At 35.4% G+C, this 19473-nt stretch overlaps 1 protein-coding gene across 2 annotated transcripts in view; it reads right to left on the reverse strand.

Moving 5' to 3' along the window:
* The window catches only part of USP31 (ubiquitin specific peptidase 31), a 170307-nt gene that overhangs the window by 49513 nt on the left and 101321 nt on the right, over nucleotides 1-19473 (reverse strand). For both annotated transcript variants that reach the window (XM_074196228.1, XM_074196227.1), the window contains exons 10-11: nucleotides 2430-2507; nucleotides 810-939 (exon numbers count right to left, since the gene is read on the reverse strand). In XM_074196228.1, coding sequence (XP_074052329.1) covers nucleotides 810-939; nucleotides 2430-2507 — 208 coding nt within the window. The remainder of the gene's footprint in view (nucleotides 1-809; nucleotides 940-2429; nucleotides 2508-19473) is intronic.

The raw sequence follows: 19473 nt of genomic DNA on the forward strand, positions 1-19473 counted from the left end.
GATGTATACTTGCCCACTTGATAGATTAAAGAAAAGAATTATAGAAAAATAAAGATAGAATAAATGAAAAACAAATGAACTAGCGAACTTTTCAACACCATAAATTGAATCAAAAAAGGAGATTTTGGTGTTATTACTAATTTATCATAAAATTAAATTAGCCAATCTGTATATACCTCATTCTCTTAACTAGAGTTTCTTTGCCTATATAGTCTGTGATTTCAGGAAACCCATAAACTTTCATGGAAAAAAAATATCACATTTTTATTACTAACCTCTAACTGAAATTTAAGATTTTCACTAATTATTTTTTTTTAGAAAAAGTTATTTTGAGAAGGGTTTTCTAAAACAAAAAAGGTTAAGAACCCCTGCTCTAAACCATCTGAATAACTGAAATTTCAGTGACATTTATCTTAATAACTTTAATGTCTTCAAAGGAACATAGGATCCTAGGACATCAAACTAGAAGAAAATTTAGATATTTAATCCAACCTTTCCATTTCCACTGTCATCTCAATTGTTTTTATAGGGAGAAACTATGGCCTAGAATATTACCAAACAACAGACAAGTATTCACTTAGCAGTTACTAATGCTCCAGGCACTGTACTAAGAATGAAAGGTTTTGCCTAAGAGCAACAAGAATTAACTAGATGGAATTGATATCAAATACTCCTTAAGTAGACTAGTAAACCATTCCACAAATTACAGATATGCTAAAAATCAGTGGAAATCTTTAGGTCTGTTTGTTTGCCATTTACTGTTTCCCACTTTCTTAAACTGCCAAATTATCAATTCTTTCTTCACTCACCTGTTCCTCTTTGGTGTACAGTTGGAAACACTGTGATAAAGTGCAAGTCTGAGGCTGATGATGATGTTCCCTCTGCAGACGGACACTTTCTGCATCAGGAACGTATTCATCTTCTGTATTTACAAACAAGCTGCCAAAAAGGAAAGAAAAAACTTATTAAACACAAAAGCAAACAAAAATGGCACCAGTTGTAGCGCTTTCCAAAAACATCAATTCTTGTAGCTGTTAATTAGTTCACACCAAAAGACTGAGATATAAAAATACGAGGAAGAAATTAAATATGATTTTGAAGAGTATGCAAGTATACCTCAAAGAAAGATGTTTCCTCCAATAATGCATATTGTCCAGTTCTTGACAGTTCTTGCTCATGCCCTTCTATAAGTTTGCTACAGAGGCACCACACAAAATGCTAGAGGCCTTGATGTTTATCTCATAAGGATACATGAAGAGCAAATATTCAGACTTTTACAAATATAGCTCTTGACAAATGATCTGCTCACCTTCCATATAAATGTCTAAATGGGATGTGGAGGTGAATGATCATGATCTCTCAAAGGCTGTGCCAATGAACTATGTTCTACCAGGCTGGAAGGTATCGAGTCAATTTTTCAAGATCAAATTCCGCTACGTAGAGAAAGGAATATCACCAATAGGTTGGTATTAGGAAATGAATTCTTTGACCATGGCAATTCATTGAAAGAAACCAAAAAAAAATTGGAAAGTATTATGCTTAGTAATAATATTAGAATTATATAAGAGCTTCAAAGTTTACACATTATTTCATTTGAGTTCATAGTAATCTTGTGAGGTTAAATATTATGATCATTGTTTATATCCATTTTACAGTTAAAGAAATTGAGTTCAGAGAATTAAATGACTTGTCCATGGTCACATAAGTAGTATCAGAAGTAACATTTAAACTAAGGTCTACCTGATTCCAAATATCACTCTTTTTTTCCTAGAGTAGTGGAAATGAATTGAAGTAAATCATACTAAACGTTTATTTTACTTTTGCCACCAATGGAATGTTCCATTTGAAAAAAATAGCTAAGAGGGGATAGGAAGGAGTAAGGGAGAATACAATAAAGTCAACTGACATATAGAAAGTAAATCATGGCTTTTGCTTCATTAGCAGTAAAACAAATGAAGTAGATTATGAAGGGCTAGAAAACTGAAGCTAAGTCTAGAATGGTTGCGGAAATGAGTCAAATAGAATGAAAGACTATCAAATTTTATTTACATCAGGGGAGGGAAAAGGAGGGAGCAGCCAGGTGATGCCATAGTGCCAAGTCTGGAGTCAGGAACTCTCATTTTCCTAAGTGCAAATCTGATCTCAGACACTTATTAGCTGTGTGATTTTGGGGTAAGTCATTTAAGTCATTTAACCCTATTTGCCTTAATTTTTCATCTGCAAAAATGCTGGAGAACCACTTTTAGTATCTTTGCCAAGAAAACCCCAAATAGGGGTTTTCAGTTGGACACAACTGAAAAACAGCTCCAAAACAAAGGGAAAGAATGTCTTCCTCTGTCTATCCCCCACAAATCTTTCAAGAGTCAGAGGTGAAAAAGGAGAAGAACTAAAACAATGATAGCATAATTGCAAAGTAAAACAATACTCACTAATCTTTTGTTTCTTTGTCCCATTCCACTACTAACTTTACATGAGCAGTACCACCTTGTCCACATGATTTTAATGCCCTGAGAGGGAAAAAGACATTGTTTTATTCTATTAAATGTAATCAAAGATAAAAATAACATGATCACTAAAATTGATGGTCATTATCCAATAGAAAGTGGTCAAAAAGTTACTATACAAACTTAAACTTTAAACAGCCAACTCAGCAGAAATGTGAGGATTCCCTAGTCAGAACAGAATCAGATTTTCCTAGCACTGTGAAGAGGCCACAGGCCCAAAGCATATATCTGGTCACATTAGTCCTCCAATCAAGAAATTTCAGTGGCATCCTACTGACATGATAAAATATAAAGATATCTGACTTCTAAAACTTCTTAGTCTTTCTAGTATAGCACTTTCTAATCAATCTTCCTAATATAACCCCTTTCTTGCAGAAGAGGAGATAATATGAGATCTAACAGTGACATGAAATTTGGAGATCTTGAGAGAAAGGCTTAAATACAGCATTCATTCAAATGAAAGCAGATGCCTACTACAGGCAGATGGGGTACCAGGAACCAGAGTGGCAAGCACACCAGCAGACTCATTCCTAATTGGTGCAAAGGTAAATAGTTGATTTTATCTTCACTCTTCCTCCTTTCCATCTGCTCTTCTCAAGTCCCTCAAATTAAATTTATATTTACTTCCTATATCTTGCATTTAGTCAGCTGAATACATGTTGTTTTCTACCCCAATAGAATAAAAACTCCCTTACAATTTCTCTCTCATCACATTCAAATTAGATCAATGCATACCATGGACACAATGTAAAGACTAACAGACTGCCTTCTGGGAGGGGGGGGCTGGAGTGAGATTAGAGGAAAAATTGTAAAATTCAAAATAAATAATTAAAAAAAAAGAATAAAAACTCCTTAAGGGTGGGGGCAGTTTCATTTTCATAATCCCAGCAGAGTATTTGAAATACAGTGTCATTTAACAAATGTTTGCTGAATTAAGATGAATATGTAGGTTGCTATCTACTTCTCTGATGGTACAGAGGAAGGAGGAAAGGGAGCCTTGAACTTTTCAGTAAATGGGACAAATAGTTACTGCTAACTTACTTAATGTCCTCAAATTACCCTGAGAACATCATAGGTAATGGGCTCCTGAAAATAGGGTGGGATAAGCGTCAGCAGCTACATCTCCAGAATGCCTGTGAGGACAGCAGCTTCAGCTTCCCTATCACGTTTACACTTTCATATTAACAGCTGCCAAGATCAAGTTACAGTTGAAATTATCACAGGAAATGGGAAACAGGCTGTTGAGATAGTTGCAGTTGGGTCAATAGGGGAGATATAAGGGCCATGATGCCCAGTCTTTTCAAAAATATTAGCCCTTTTTAAAAAAACTTAAGCATTTCTTGGGTCCCCCACATAATAGCAATTATACTGCCACAGGATCATAAGATCATAGAAGGTGCCTCAAGTCTAACTGCCATTTAAAGATAAGGCAATTAAGACATTATGGTTTAAGTGACTTGCCCAAGGTCACATAGGCAGAAAGGATAACAGGTAGCATCTGACACCCAAGCCTTAGGACTTATGAACCAGGACTTGTTCCAATGTAATAATCTACCTCCTTCAAAACCCATTATTTGAGGAACTATATGACAAGGTGCTTCCATGAATTCAGTAATATTTTAAAGAATTTACATTTTATTCATCACAATAGTTTTGCTGTTCAGATATTTTTGAGTAAGGTCCAACTATCCATGACCCCATTTGGAGTTTTCTTGGCTAAGATATTAAGTAGTTTTGCAAGTTTCTTTTCCAGTTCATTTTACAGATGAAGAAAATTTGGCTAAGGTGTTAAAATGACTTGCTATGGGTCACCAAGTAGTAAGTGTCTGAGGCCAGATTTGAACACAGAAAGATGAGTTCCCACTATTCATATCATCACAGTATTAATAAGCACTTTAAAAATAGTAACACATATATGGCAACTATGTGGCACTGTAGACAGAGCACTAGGCCTGAAGTCAGGAAGATCTGTGTTCAAATCCAAACTCAGATATTTACTAGATTCTGGGCAAGTCACACAATTTCCTCATCGGCCAAATGAGCTGAAGAAGGAAGCGGTAAAACCACTCTAGTAACTCTACCAAGAAAACTCAAATGAGGTCACAAAGAGTCAGACATGACTAAAAATGATCAAACAGCAACAAAGCATACATATGAGAGGCTTATTATTTGTACATTCTATAGGAGGCATATCTGTTCATTTAAGAACTTGCAAATCCCATGAAATAACTAGGAGGGGACCAGGGACTCCCAGGGAGTAATATTCGAGTGCAGAGAGGAATTTAAGAGTACTTTACAATGAGGGCATAGGCACAAATCTCAAATAAGTGAACAGAAATTCTCTACAAATATAGAGAAATGAGCTATGTGGCACAATTGATTCTGTCTTTTCATGATGTCTCCCTCAAGACCCACAGTAGGAAAGAAAACTATAAATTGTAAGAAGCTATAATCAATTTGTAAGATTTTGGAAATGCTTCTCAAATATAACACTACATTGTTCCCATCTAATATCTCTGCACAAGCTGTACTCTATGCTCAGGAAACTAGGAATAAGAAAGCTGTGCACAGGTCCACACAGCTATTGATCACAATTTATAAAATTGATTAGTGAAAAAATAGTAAATACTAATTTATAGCTATGAATAGAACTGCCTATTAGCTCTGAGCCTAGGAAGTAAATGATATAGTGGAAAGAATACTATATTGAAAGTCATAATAAGAGTAGGTTTGAATACAGCCCCAGATAGTTACTAGCTAAAGGATTGAGTAAAATCCCTTAAACTCTTTGAACTACAGTTTCCACATCTACAAAATGAAGATGATACCCATAGTCACTACCTCACAAAATTAAAGGAAAAATCAAATGCAAACCTGGAAGTGCTATAAAGCTATTTTTAAAATCATAAAATGTTCAGTCCAAAAGAACTCTTAAAATAATCAATCCAATGTCTTCATTTTAAAGATAGAAAAAAAAATAAGGCCCAGGAAGTTTAAGTGATATAGCAAGAAAACAGTTTGTGATAGATTACGGACTGGGTATTAGGAATAAAACTCAAACTAAATCTCCAATTTGCACTATTATATGATGACATGGCATACTTTTTAGGTAGCAGCATCCTTTAATGTAATCTTTGTAACAGGAAGGAAGGAAGGAAGGAAGGAAGGAAAGAAGGAAGGAAGGAAGGGAGGGAGGGAGGGAGGGAAGATAGGAAAAAAAGAAAATAAGGAAGAAAAGATAAAAAGAAAAAAGAAAGAAATAGAAAGAAAAAGTGAAATTCCAGCAAATCAAGAAAAAAATTTTCACTACATTTCATCTTAAAGAAACTTAGGGGCAGAGCTAAGATGGAGGCATGGAGGCAGGAATTCCTAGAAACTGGTTCCTCAAAAAACTCCAAAAGCCATCAAATTATGACTAGTCAAAATTTAGAGGAGCAAAACCTACAGAAAGACTGAGTGATGCAATTTCCCAGTCCAAGACAACTTACAAGATCCACAGGAAAGGTCCATTTCACCAGGACTGGGGGCTGGAAAGAGTCACAGGGCAGCCACACCAAAGCACAGCCTGGCTGGAGCAAAACAGGTCCAGCCTTCCAGGAATAGCCTGTGGGGCACCTGGGTCCATGGCAGAGGGGACAGTTTCCAGATCTCTTGGCCAGGGATCAGTGGGGACAGCTTGAAAGGACAGTGAGAACTCTGTCACTAAAGTGAGCACATGAGTACCAGCCTCAGAGCATCCCTACAGTAAGAATCTGCAGTGGGAATTGGCAGAGCCATCCAGCACTTCCAGAGCACCCAGCCAGAGATGGTAAAGGGGTCAGGGGAGACTGCAGAGATCCCTCTCCTCTCCCTGGCACAGAATTCTGCTGTTTGCCCATGCTCAGATTCAGACTCTCCTGACAGTTCCAGGGCAGAGGGGAGGGCCTGTGGTCGCCCACATACCAGAGCAAATGCAATAGAGCAGTCAGAGCCTCTCATAAGACCTTGGAGGAATTAAGATCCATCTGGGGTTTCCCAACCCCCACCCCAAGCCTTGGGAGTGTGGTAAATCAGTCATAGGCTGAGGAAACAAGCAAACAATAGAAAAAGAAGAATCTGACCATAGAAAATTACTTTGGTTCCATGGAGGATGAAAATACACACTCAGAAGATGACAAAGTCTAAGTTTCTGTATCCAAAGCCTCCAAGAGAAATAGGAATTGGGCTCAGGCAATAGAAGAGTACAAAAAGACTTTGAAAAACAAGTAAGGGAGGTAGAGGAAAAATTGGAAAGAGAAATGAGAGAGAGTGATGCATGAAAATCAAGTGAGCAGCTTAGTGAAAGAAAAACAAAAAAAATGCTGAAGAAAATAACATGTTAAAAATCATTTTAGACAAAATAGAAAAAGCAACCCAAAAGACAAATGAGCAGAATTGGCCAGCTGAAAAAGGAGATAAAAAAATCTCTCCAAAGAAAACAACTCCTTCAAATGTCAGAATGGAACTAAAGGAAGCTGGTGACTTTATGAAAAATCAAGAAACAATAAAATACCAAAAAAACAAAAAAATAGAAGAAAGTGTGAACTATTTCATTGGAAAAACAACTGACCTAGAAAACAGATCCAAGAGAGATAATTTAAAAATTATTGGGCTTGGGGCAGCGAGGTGGCACAGTGGATAGAGCACCAGCCCTGGAGTCAGGAGGACCTAAGTTCAAATCCAGTCTCAGCCACTTAATAATTACCTAGTTGTGTGACCTTTAGCAAGTCACTTAAGCCCATTGCCTTGCAAAAGTCTGAAAAAAAAGAAAAAAAGAAAAAAGAAATAATGCAGCAAAATTGTCCTGAGATCCTAGAAGCAGAGAGTAAAATAGAAATTGAGAGAATTCACTGATCACCTCCTGAAAGAGATCCCAAAAGAAAAACTCCCAGAAATATTATAGCCAAATTCAAAAACTCCCAAGTCAGAGAGAAAATACTAAAAGCAGCAAGAAACAAACAATTCAACTACTGTGGCTCTACAGTCAGGACTACACAGGATTTGGTAGCATCTACTTTAAGGGGTCATAGGGCTTAGAATATGATATTCCAGAAGGCAAAAGAGCTTTGGTTACAACTTAGAATCAACTACCCAGCAAAATGAACATCCTTTTTCTGGGGAAAAGATGGCCTTTCAATGAAACAGGGTACTTTAAAACTTCCTATTGAAATGACTCAAGCTGAATAGAAAGTTTGATCTCCAAGTGCAGGATTCAAGTGAAGCATAGAGGGGGTGGAGAAGAAGGACTAATTATGAGGAACTTAATGATGTTGAACTGCATGCATTCCTGGCATGGGAAGAAGCTACTGATAACACATATGAACCTTCTCATTTATAACAGCATTAGAAGAAGCCTGTTCAAGGCACAGGAGGGAATTGAATATAATGGTATAATATAGTATAAAAATAGAGTCAGTAGGGGATAAAGGAAAGTATTGGGAGGAAGGAAAAGGAGAGACAGAATAGGTTAAGATATTTCATATAAAATAGTAAAGAAAAAACTTCCAACAGAGTGGGATGGGGGAAGGCAAAAGAGAACAAGTAAGCCTTCATTCTCATCAGAAATGGTTCAGAGAGGAAATAACATACACACTTAATAAGGCATAGAAATCTATCTTACCCTAGAGAAAAATGAGAAGAAAGGAATGGGATAAGGGGGAATGGAGGGGAGGGAACAGGTGATAGAAGAGAAGGAAATTCATAGGAGAGGATAATCAGATATGAAACCTTCTGAGCAGGGTGAAAGGAGAGAGAGGGAGAATAGAATAAATGAGAGTGGGGAGAAATAGAATGGAGGGGAATATAGCTAGTAATAGTGACTGTGGGAAAAGATATAGAAACAAATTCTCTAATGAACTTAAGGAGGCAACTCATGCCAGAGACAGAGCCATTGGAATCTGAACACAAACTGAAGTACACTTTTTTCTCCCTCACAATTTTTGAAGTTTTTCTATCTTTTTTTTGGGGGGGGGGGTTATGTTTACTTCCATAATAAAATAATCATAATAATATAAAATAAAGAAACCATAAAAGGAAAAAAACAAACTCAGAGAAAATTTAAAACATTTTAAAAGTATCATTTCTCTCATGCATATACATTTCTCACTTTCTTCTGACTATAAATCTCTTCCTCCCTCTTAACTCCCTGCCCTAACTTCCTCCTCAAATATCATGATTAGAAATACCTGAAGTCCAGTATCCCTGGAATATGAAAATGTAATGCAAACTTATACCAAACTGATAAACAGCTCTAACTCACCAATGCAGGTTAAAAGAAAAAAAAACCTCAAAATTATAATGGGTAAGTGCTGTCAATATTTTATAAACACTTAATTCCTTATCTACAGTTCAGAAGTACAATATTTTCTAAAGTCATTTGTTTTCCTTACATTCAATGAAGGAAAATAATATATTCTGAAAAGCAGAGGGTACTTTATATTCGATTTTACAGAGAAAGAGAAACCTTTTTAATTTTACAAAGTATTTGGAGAAATCACTTTAAAAGGCTACATAAAGACTATGAGAAACAATTGGGATAAATTGTTTTAAAAAATTGCATTATATGAGAAAACAGAAGAAACTTATATACTTATTTTACTTGTGTATCAAACAAAAGAAAATGATATAAAAGAATCAGAAGAATACACTGAATGACTAGAGTGATGCAAATTAAAAGAACACTAAAAATAAGATAAACATCAACTAATTTTAATAACTAGTCATGGTCCTAGAGACCAAAGCATGAAAGTTATCTTTCACCTCTAATTAGTGAGTTGGAAGACTATGAATAGAAAATACTATATACAGTTAGATGCTGTCATTGCATATTCTTAAGGGTTTCAGTTGCTACAAAGATTAAAAGAAAGAGATGAATAAAAGACTTTTGACCTCAAGTGCTTTCAAAGTACCAAAGCTACTGTTAGTGAGCTGGGAAGGTGCAGAAAGATAGTGAAATTAATGTTTTACTCAATTCTACCACAAAATCCAAGCTATATTACACTTTTTTTCATCTTACTGGGCCTCAGTTTCTTCAACTACAAAATGGAAGGTGGGAAGGTATTTGGACTAAGCACGCTTCCAAATATAAATGTTTTATAAAGTGGATAGTGTTGAAGATCAGTGAGTAAAATACATATTTCTCTAAACTGTTTCTATTTCTTTAAATTTTCCTCTAATTATATATTATAACTATATTAATTATTCCTCTACAAAAGTACTGCAGTATACCTTATCATGGTCATAAAGTGATTCTGAGTTCCTAAAGGTTATAGACATTGTTTACTATCCAAGAACATCCTTAGCTTATCACCAGAAAGGTTGATTATTAGGTGATGAACTTTTTGGCCATGGTGGTGACACATTAAACAGAAAGGTTTTTCATAGATTAGATCAAGATTCCTTGATAGATGGCAACACAAAAATAACTGTGTCCAATGATCCACTATCAATATCAAGAGAAACATCAAGCTAGAATATATACTCACCTAGCATGGTGCTCATATTTAGTATGTGCTTAAATAATATACTTGCTGAATAGAAGAATGAAAAAAATGTATTTCAGTCTAACAGAGGCTACTTTGTTCAAAAAGAAAAAGATTGCCTTTATCAGTAAAGTACTACAGATGTTTGTTTTTAGATGACATGATACTGATTGTATTTAATCCCAGAATGATAGTCTTCTGAGTGATATCAGTAAAAAGAGATAAAAAAAATAAAAATAAATAAAAAGAGATAAGTATGCCATCCACAGAGGAAAAACAATAGGATGAAAAACATCCATTGCCTAGATCAGGAGTAGGAAACCTTTTTACTGCCAAGGACCCTTTGGATATTCATAAAGTCATTTGCAGGCTAAATTTAGTCAAACATTTAATTAATTCACCCCTAAAAAGCTACTAAATTTATTGAATTTCAATCCCACCTGCAGTTGCCTTGGCAATGCCAAACCAATATATCCCACAGGTCAGAGGTTCCCCACCCCTTGTCTAGATGGTAGTATGTAGTTGAACAGAAAATCCATTGAATTACTCCATCAATATTTATATACCTACATACAGGTTGATCATATATCTCTTGAGTTAAGGTCCAGCACCTTCATTAGAGACCACCAAAAGGTTAAGTGACTTACTAATGCTGACAGTCAACTTGAGCCAGAGGCAGAACTTAAAACTAGGTTTTCTTGAATCCTACATCAGTTCTCTTTCACTAAAGCATATTGTTATCAAATATTAGAGGCAAGGGGAAAAAAGGTAAAGGGAAAAGAGAGAAAAGTAAAACAAATAGATAGCAGATACTAGAGAAGGAAAATGATCTCGACACAAAACCAAATATGAGAAAAAGATCAGGCTAAATCATATTGAGAAAATGTAGTCTACTCCATTATTCCAATCTTTTAACTACAGCATAAAGTCATCTCTTCCACAATATTCTTGAAATGATGCCGTACAGGTATGAATCAAAGAGCACCATGAACTCAAAATAATTTTATTTGCAGGTAACTCAAAGGATAATGGAAAGTTCCATGATGAATAAAAATAGGCTGTAGCATACTAACTAATAATGACTTCTTTGCAAGAAGTCATACTAAAGACATTATCAAGGACCTATGTTCAGAAAAGGAAGTTTTTCAGGTAAGGGATACCAAACAACTAGACAATCCAAATTTCTGTTTTCCAAGACTTAAAAGAACAAAAGGAAGACTTAAGGCATATTAAAAGGTTTTTTTGTGGCAGATTTATAAGAAGACGTAACAAGTCAAGTCCACAAACATTTGTGTGCCAAGAAGTTTACTAAGTCCTGGAGATACTAAGAAAGACAAAAACAGTCTCTGCCCCTCAAGGTACTCATTCTAATGAGAAGAGACAATATGGTCTCTCCATATGCCAAAAATTATGCTCATACAAGATAAACATAGAGTAAACTGAAAGTTATCTCAAGTTGATAACAATTTGGGAAATGCTTCTTAAAAGTCATAGTTCAACTAAAGAAGTCACCCCTAGACTCAACCATAACATACAATTAAGCAAAACTATTTATTTAGAGATGGAACACATCAGTCATTCAAGCACTCCAGGCTCCCAAGATTCCTAGACTTACAGATATATGAGATCATGAACCAAGCAGCAGATTGCTAGGAAATCCATCTGATTCAAATCAAATAAGCACTTGCTAATCATCTGCATGATGTTCCAGGTGCCATATTAGTCACTTATTGGAGAAACAATGGAAAAAAATGAAACAATCTCTCCCATCAAGAAGTTGTTACTGCTACAGTGGATAGAGCACTAACCTGGAGTTCAAATCAGACCATAGACACTTAATAATTACCTAGGTATATGACCTTGAGCAAGTCACTTAACCCCACTGTTTTGCAAAAAAAAAAAAAAAAAAAAAAGTCTTCACTTTACAGAGCAATGTCATATAAGCCTAGACCAAATACAAAGTAATTTGGGGGGGGAGGGAAAGAACTGGGAGACTTTAATAATTGAAGAAATCAGGAAAACCCTTTGTAGGAAGTGGCACAAATTGACTTGAAGAGGAGAGTTCCAAGAGATGGTGTGGAGAGAATATTTCAGGTATGAGGGACAGTTAGCAAAAAGTAAAAGTTCAGGGCAAACAGTCCTGTCTGAAACTGAACCATGGGGACAGCCTTTACATACAATATAAATCAGGAATCAGGAAAAAAAAAATCTATCCCAAAAAGCATCAAGGAAGGGCCCATGAGCATTAATCACTGCAGTATAACCACTCATGAATAAGCATTAAGATAAGACCACCTGCAAGTGGGGAATCAGACACCATTTAATTAAGGTTAAATTAACAGAAAACACCTGAGTTGTACAAAGAGGGAGGAAAATATTCTAGATATATGAGGTAGGACAAGACACAAGAACAATCTAAATCACACAAAACAGAGATAGAATCTCAGATGCTTATACAGTCTCTGCTAGATTAATCTTGAAGACAACTACAAAACATCTGGCAGCATGAGAAGGCATGAGTGGGTTGGACTCTGTACTGGTGAGTGGAATATAATGCCAATTAGATCAGAGATCCATAAAAGTTAGTGATTAGGTAAATGCTATCCCTAGCTATTTGAAATTTATTTACTTTTAGAAATTGGATGGAAGACAATGGTATGCTTTTTTTTTTTAGTTTTTGCAAGGCAATGGGGTTAAGTGGCTTGCCCAAGGCCACACAGCTAGGTAATTATTAAGTGTCTGAGGCCGGATTTGAACTCAGGTACTCCTGACTCCAAGGCCAGTGCTCTAATCCACTGCACCACCTAGCCACCCCTATGGTATGCCATTTAACTATGACCATGAGAACCTGAACTATTCATCCCAGAAGGATGCTATAAACTGCCAACTGATGGCAGTCTAACCAAGCTCTAGGTAATGTACTAGGAGAAAATAAATTCATCAATGAAATAGCAGTCTATCACACATGTTATGTTTAAACCCATGACACAAGGTGATATGCTTATCTTGTAAGGTCCTGGAATATTGCTGCTAAAAATATTTTAGGACTAGGTTTTGTTTTTATAACTATCGGTATAAATGATACCTGTCTGACATCCAGTGTATGGTCTAAAGCAGGAATGGGGAATGTTCAGCCCACAGCCCAAAATCTTTTGATTTGATGCTGCCATGGCAAGCACATATGGAACTTAAAATTCAATAAAGCTAGGAGCTTTTTAGGGGTGAATTAATTGTTTGACCAAATATAGCAGGTTTTTTAAATTAATTATTTTTGTATGGCCCTCAAATAATGCTATAAATATTCAAATGGCCCTTGGCAGAAAAAAGGTTCCTCAACTGATGATTAAAGGATTCCAGGATCCCGATAAGTGGCTTTGGAGAAATCCTGATGTGTTTCTATACTCTCAAATCCCAGAGAGCTAAAAAATTTGATAATATATCTATACTAAAGACAACTGAAGTTTACAAAGCATTTTACAAAGATGATCTCATTTGATCCTCACAACAATCCTGTGAGGTAAGCACTTGAAAGAAGCAGGAATGTATCAGGGAAATCCCCTAATTTGCTGAACTGGACTGTCTCTAAGGAAACTTAGTAAGTACACGATAGAATTCTGGGTTTGAGATCAGGAAGATTCAAGTTTAAATCATGTCTCAAACATTTAATTGTGGAATATCTCCGAATAAGTCACAATCTATGTCAGCCTCATTTTTTTATCTATAAAATGAGAGGATGAGGCTCACTGATTTCTAAGGTCCACTAGTGGAATAATAGAAAATGAAAAGACTACAACATTCACACCTTGTTCATGGAGCTGTAAATTGATATAATCATTTTGATAGCAGTATAGAGCAATGAAAATAAGGTAATCAAAATATCCATATCTTTTGATTGAAGAGATTCTACTGCTTGGTAGAGAAAAACAGACAAATAGATAGTTATCCATGATTTTAATTTTATTTAATATTATGGCACCAATGCTAGGGGCATATGTGTATGCATGTGTGTATACATAAACATATACATCTCTAGCAATGGCTCTATAAATATTAAAGTAAAAATTGAAACAATAAAATTAAATATGAATCCCAGCTTGCAAATACACATGTACACACACACACACACACACACACACACACACACACACACAAAACTGACAAAAAGAAAAGTTTTATATAAACCAAAATATTGATAGTAGCATTTATTGTAGTAGCAAAGAACTGGAATCAAAATACTGAGAGAATGGTTAATAATGCATGATATATTAAAGTAATGGAATATTACTTTGCTGTAAGAAATGAAAAACATAACAAATACAGTTTGGCATGATAAGACATAAATGAACTGATGTGAAGTTAAATAAACAGAGCCCAGAAAATAATCTATGCAATGATTACAAAAAAATATGTGGAGAGAACAACCCCAAAACAACTGAACTGGATATAACAAAATTATAAAGAACAACATTGATCTCAAAGAGGACATGAGAAGACACTACAACTCCCACCCCCATTCCTTTGAAGAGGCTGGGGTTCACAGGGGTGGAATAGTGTATATAACATCAGATTTTTTTAATTGTGTTGATTGATTTTACAGATGTTTTTCTTTCTTTTGAAAAAAATGATTTGTCATAAGAAATTGGTATTTAGGAGTAGATGGAGAGGAATACAGAGGAAAACAATACAAAAACAAAAATATAAATAAAATGTTTTTTAAATGTCTTATGTTTTAAGCATTTCCTTTATTGTGGAAGAAATAAATAGATGCTCTATAGCCCTATAGTTCTATACCTACTTTGTATATTTTACATGTACTGCTTTTAGAATAGACTCTTTTCATACCTTTTAGGGGACAGGAGGGATAAAGAAATTTCCCCTAAAAGCTGCTGAGTCTTAAAAACTAGAGGATATAACAAAAACTTGGTCCCTTTTCTTTTTAGAGCCAGGGTTCCCAGGATCAAGTCTAGTTTCCTGGAGACCATGGACCTTTATAGCACAAAATACCACCTGTACTACAGGTGACATACTATCAACTCCATTTTGCACATGAGGAAAGTGGGACTTTGAGATCTTACACATAGTTAAAAGGCAAGTTTTGAACCTAGGTCTATCCTACCACCAAATCAAGATGTCTTTCCACTACCTTACATTACCTCTTATCAAGGAACCTAAGCACCCACCCATTCCCTTGAACCCAGAAATCAACAACATTTTTTCAACAAATATTTATTAACTATCTACACTCTTCAAGGTACTGTGCTAAGTTCTGAATAACTGGAAATAAGTATGAGAGTGTTATCCAGAATTCCCTAATCATCTTAATATCATTCAAAATGACGTAAACAATGTAATAAGTGTTCCTATATCCCTAAGGTGGTCCAGAAAGTATGGGACAATATCACCCTCCCCAAAAATTTTTATCTTAAATTATGTGTGTATCTTGCATTAATCCTCTTGGGCATGTCACTCAAACTTCATCATCTATAAAATGATGTTGTAATAAATGGCTTCTGAAGTCTCTTCCAGCTCTAGATTTATAATTCTTTCAAGGAAATTGCATAAACAATCTCATACTTTCCTTTCTCCACTTCTCTCCAATTTCCTAGTTCTATTCCCACAATAGCTCCTCTCCTTTGGAGAATACAACAGGGTAGACCTAGCCAATTCAGACCCCAAAGTAGTGCTCTATATTCCAAAATTAGCTATTTTCTCTCAAGGGTAGACTTATCCCATACAAATTCCTTAAGTGCTACTCCAAGCTCCAAAATCATCTATTTTCCTTCACCATAACCAAAATTCTTAAACTCTCAGTGCAGCTGTTAAGGAAAAAAAAATCTAATTAGACTACTTTATACTAAGGTATAAGTACTCAGTAGCTCCCTAACCCTCCTAAATGCAGCTGTATTTTTAAAAGTAAATACTTATTAATCCAAAGAAATCTCTAATTGGAGGAATTTCAGACAGTATGACAAAGACCCATGGAAATTTTTAACAGTGTGGGTGGGGGGAAGGAGGCAGCTGTGATGTTGTGGGAACAAACACAAGGATGAGAGTCAGCAGACCCAAGATCTAGGACTGGATGTGCCAGAAATCCATCATTTCACTGTGTGACTGTCACCAGTTTGGGCCTTAGTTTCTTCATCTGTTAAATAAGGGAATTATACTAGATGATCTCTGTTCCCTCCTTTTCAGTTCTAACATCTTAACACTTTTTTGGACATGGAGCCAATATATAAATAGTATAGTGCTGCTTGGTGGTCTGCCCTTTGAATTAGCTTCCTTAACTTTCTTTTAAACATTTTCCCCTTCTATTTCTGAACTCAAAGAATCTCTAAAAGTTCCATTTTTTAGCTGATATCAGAAGGAAAAGAAAAGTTAGGCATATGCCAAATTTGACTAAAATCCATCTAAAATGATAAAAGATATAGCCACTGGAAAAGTTATATTGACTAACATTTTTAAATAGTATTAAAATGGCAATACCCCCAAACTGAACTTCAAAAGATCTTCACCGGCACAATGAATTTGATCAAAATCCTTCCAACATGACTAAAAATCAAACAAATGGTGAAAAGTGGTACAATTGTGTAGGTGATGTCACTTTCATTGGTCAATTTGGATGCAACATTTAAAATTTGTATTTTTAAATGCAAATGGAATAAAAAAGACATAGATTGAAGAAGATTTTAGAGCAGAGGTTCTTAATCTTTTTTGAATCATGGATCCCTCTAAACAATGTGTTGAAGATTATGAACCCCTTCTCAGAATAATTTTTAAATGAAAATAGGATTGCAGAGAAAATCAATTATAATGAAATGTAGTTATAAAATCATTCATAGTCTCTAGATTAAGAATCTCTTCTTTAGAAGCTACTTAGACCAACCTCCTTATTTTACATTATGAGGAAACTAAGACCCTGTAGCAACTGTAAGTAAGGGTTGGTGGCAGAATTTGAACTCATGATTTCTAACTCAAGGCATTGCAAGTTCAACTACAGTACAATATCTAACATTCAAAAAAAGTTAGAAATTATTATGCAGCAATATTTTTAGCACAGCACTCTACCAAGAAGGGTATCTAGAATTAAACAAGGGCATGAGACAAAGCAGAGACATGACAATGTGGAAGAAGGCAGATTCATATTCTCCATGAAAAAACTAAAAAATTAGCTAGGATAAAAAGAAAGAAATGGTAAATTATGTAGGAAAAAAAAGGCTACCAAAGACTTAGAGCTGGGGTCAAATTTGCTTCCATTATTCAAATATGCTTCCATGCATGCACAAGAGAAAGAGGCTCCTACAAATGGTTATTGGAGAAATCCCCAGAAAGTCATTTTGTCACATACAACACACACACACACACACACACACACACACACAACACAAAGGTAAATTTGGTTGACATACAAGATAGATTTTTTGGGTACCTAGGTGGCTCAGTGGCTAGAGCATCAGCCCTGGAATCAGGAGAACCTGAGTTCAAATTTGACCTCAGACACTTAATAATTACCTAGTTATGTACCTTGGGCAAGTCACTGAACCCCACTGCCTTGTAAAAAAAAAGATAGATTTTCAAAAATATTTCTAAATGAGGTAAGCAGGAGCCAATTTATTCAAGAATAAGCATGTCAAACACAAAGAGAAGAAAATAAAAGAAATTCTAGCTATATTAATTGGCCCCTGTGTGACTTGGGCTCTCTGGCTCTATTTCCCCACTGTTATAATAAGGGGATTAGATGAGATGACTTCTGAGACCTTTACCCACTCAAAAACTTGTTATATGTGTTCATTTCATTTTTATAGAGAAACTTTTTAAATACTAGTTCATGTGAACATTAGGTATATAATCTTTACCCCAAGGATCTGTTCTAAAATACTGGTTTTTCCTCTTTCCAAAATTAGAGAAAGATATCTCCTATTCTTAATTAATGGTCTTTATCAATTAAAAGATGTTCAGCACTATTCTTTTGAAATTTAAACATGAATCTAATTCCTCTAAAATACATAGCTAACCTACAATACCATTATAACTAAAGTATGAAGTTCTTTCTCCTACCCTTTGAGTGGAACTATAACTGAATAAAACCTTCCTCATGGTTTCAATAAGTTTTCCTTTTTCCCAAAGTCACATCAGCATGAGTTGCAAAGTTTCCACTTCCCCATGTTCAGGTGGTAACAAAGATTATACAGTACTGTGCTGACTGACTCCATATGAAAGAATACAGAATTATCTCTCTGATAGCAAAATGAATAATCTCTCTAAATCTAAATAATTATGCAAATAGGGCTTGAAAATGCTAAGCACCAATTGGTTAGATACTCACAGAAAGATTGTGAGCCCAGCTACCTAGCCAATATGTAGTGGGCCAGGAAGTTGGAACTGCCTTAGGGACTAGGATAAAAGGGGCTTTGTACTCCTCCTGGAGCTGTGATTCATGTTACAGAGACTGTGCCCTCTTCTTTTTGATCTCCAGTCTGGGTCTTCTGATTATGCTGTTTAAGGAGAACCAATGCTTTAACACATGGTTCTGATACCACACACTTTCAAATTATGTGTCAATCAATTTGTGGTGAAATAACAAAAAGAACAGATATGAGAGAACTTTTGAAAATTTATTTCCCAACAATTAAGAGAACAAAAAGTAACTAGGCATAAGAGGTGTAAAAAGGAAAAACACAAAATAAAGAATGAGCCTAAGTATTGTAATTGTGAATTTTAAAAAAATGCCTACCACCACTTTAATATTTACATGAACTTTCCACTCACAACAAATGAATCAATATATTGTTCTTCAAACCTGTCATGTACATCCCCGACTTTGTAGTTTCAGTCATTCTCCCTCCCTTCACAATCTTCTACCTATGGTAAATCCTACCCACCTTGCAAAGCCAGAAAATATGAATAGCTGTCATTTATATATTACCTACTATGTGCAAGACACTGTGCTAAGTAAGCTCAGTACAAAAAAAAATCTCATTTCTTCCTTACAATCCTGAGAATTAGATGTTTTTATCCCCATTTTACAGTTAAGGAAACTAAGGCAAATATAAGTCAAGTGACTTGCCTAATTATACACAGCTATAAAGTATCTGAGGCTGAATTGGAACTCAGGCCTTCCTGACTCCAAATTAAGTTTCAACTCCTCACCTTCCTTACCCCTTCCTCCCTCTTCAGAAATTCTCAGTCAACTGTTGTTTTTGTTATTTCACCAAAAATTCATAGTCACATAATTTAAAAAGTACATAGATAAAATGCACATTCCCCAATAAGGATAGTACAGCCCTAGGGCAGTAGCCCTGGCAGCTGGGGCATGGCAGAAATTGTCTAGATTCCTATGCAATTTAATCACCCTGGAAACAAGAGCTACCTAGCCTAGTCCAGAAGATTTCTGATAAAACTGTTTCTTTTCTATCTTCCACCCACTCTGAAAAATTAACCTATCAAAACAACAAACAAGCTACTCACTTCTG

Source organism: Macrotis lagotis, chromosome 8 (assembly GCF_037893015.1).
Source record: "Macrotis lagotis isolate mMagLag1 chromosome 8, bilby.v1.9.chrom.fasta, whole genome shotgun sequence".
Lineage (NCBI taxonomy): Eukaryota > Metazoa > Chordata > Mammalia > Peramelemorphia > Peramelidae > Macrotis > Macrotis lagotis.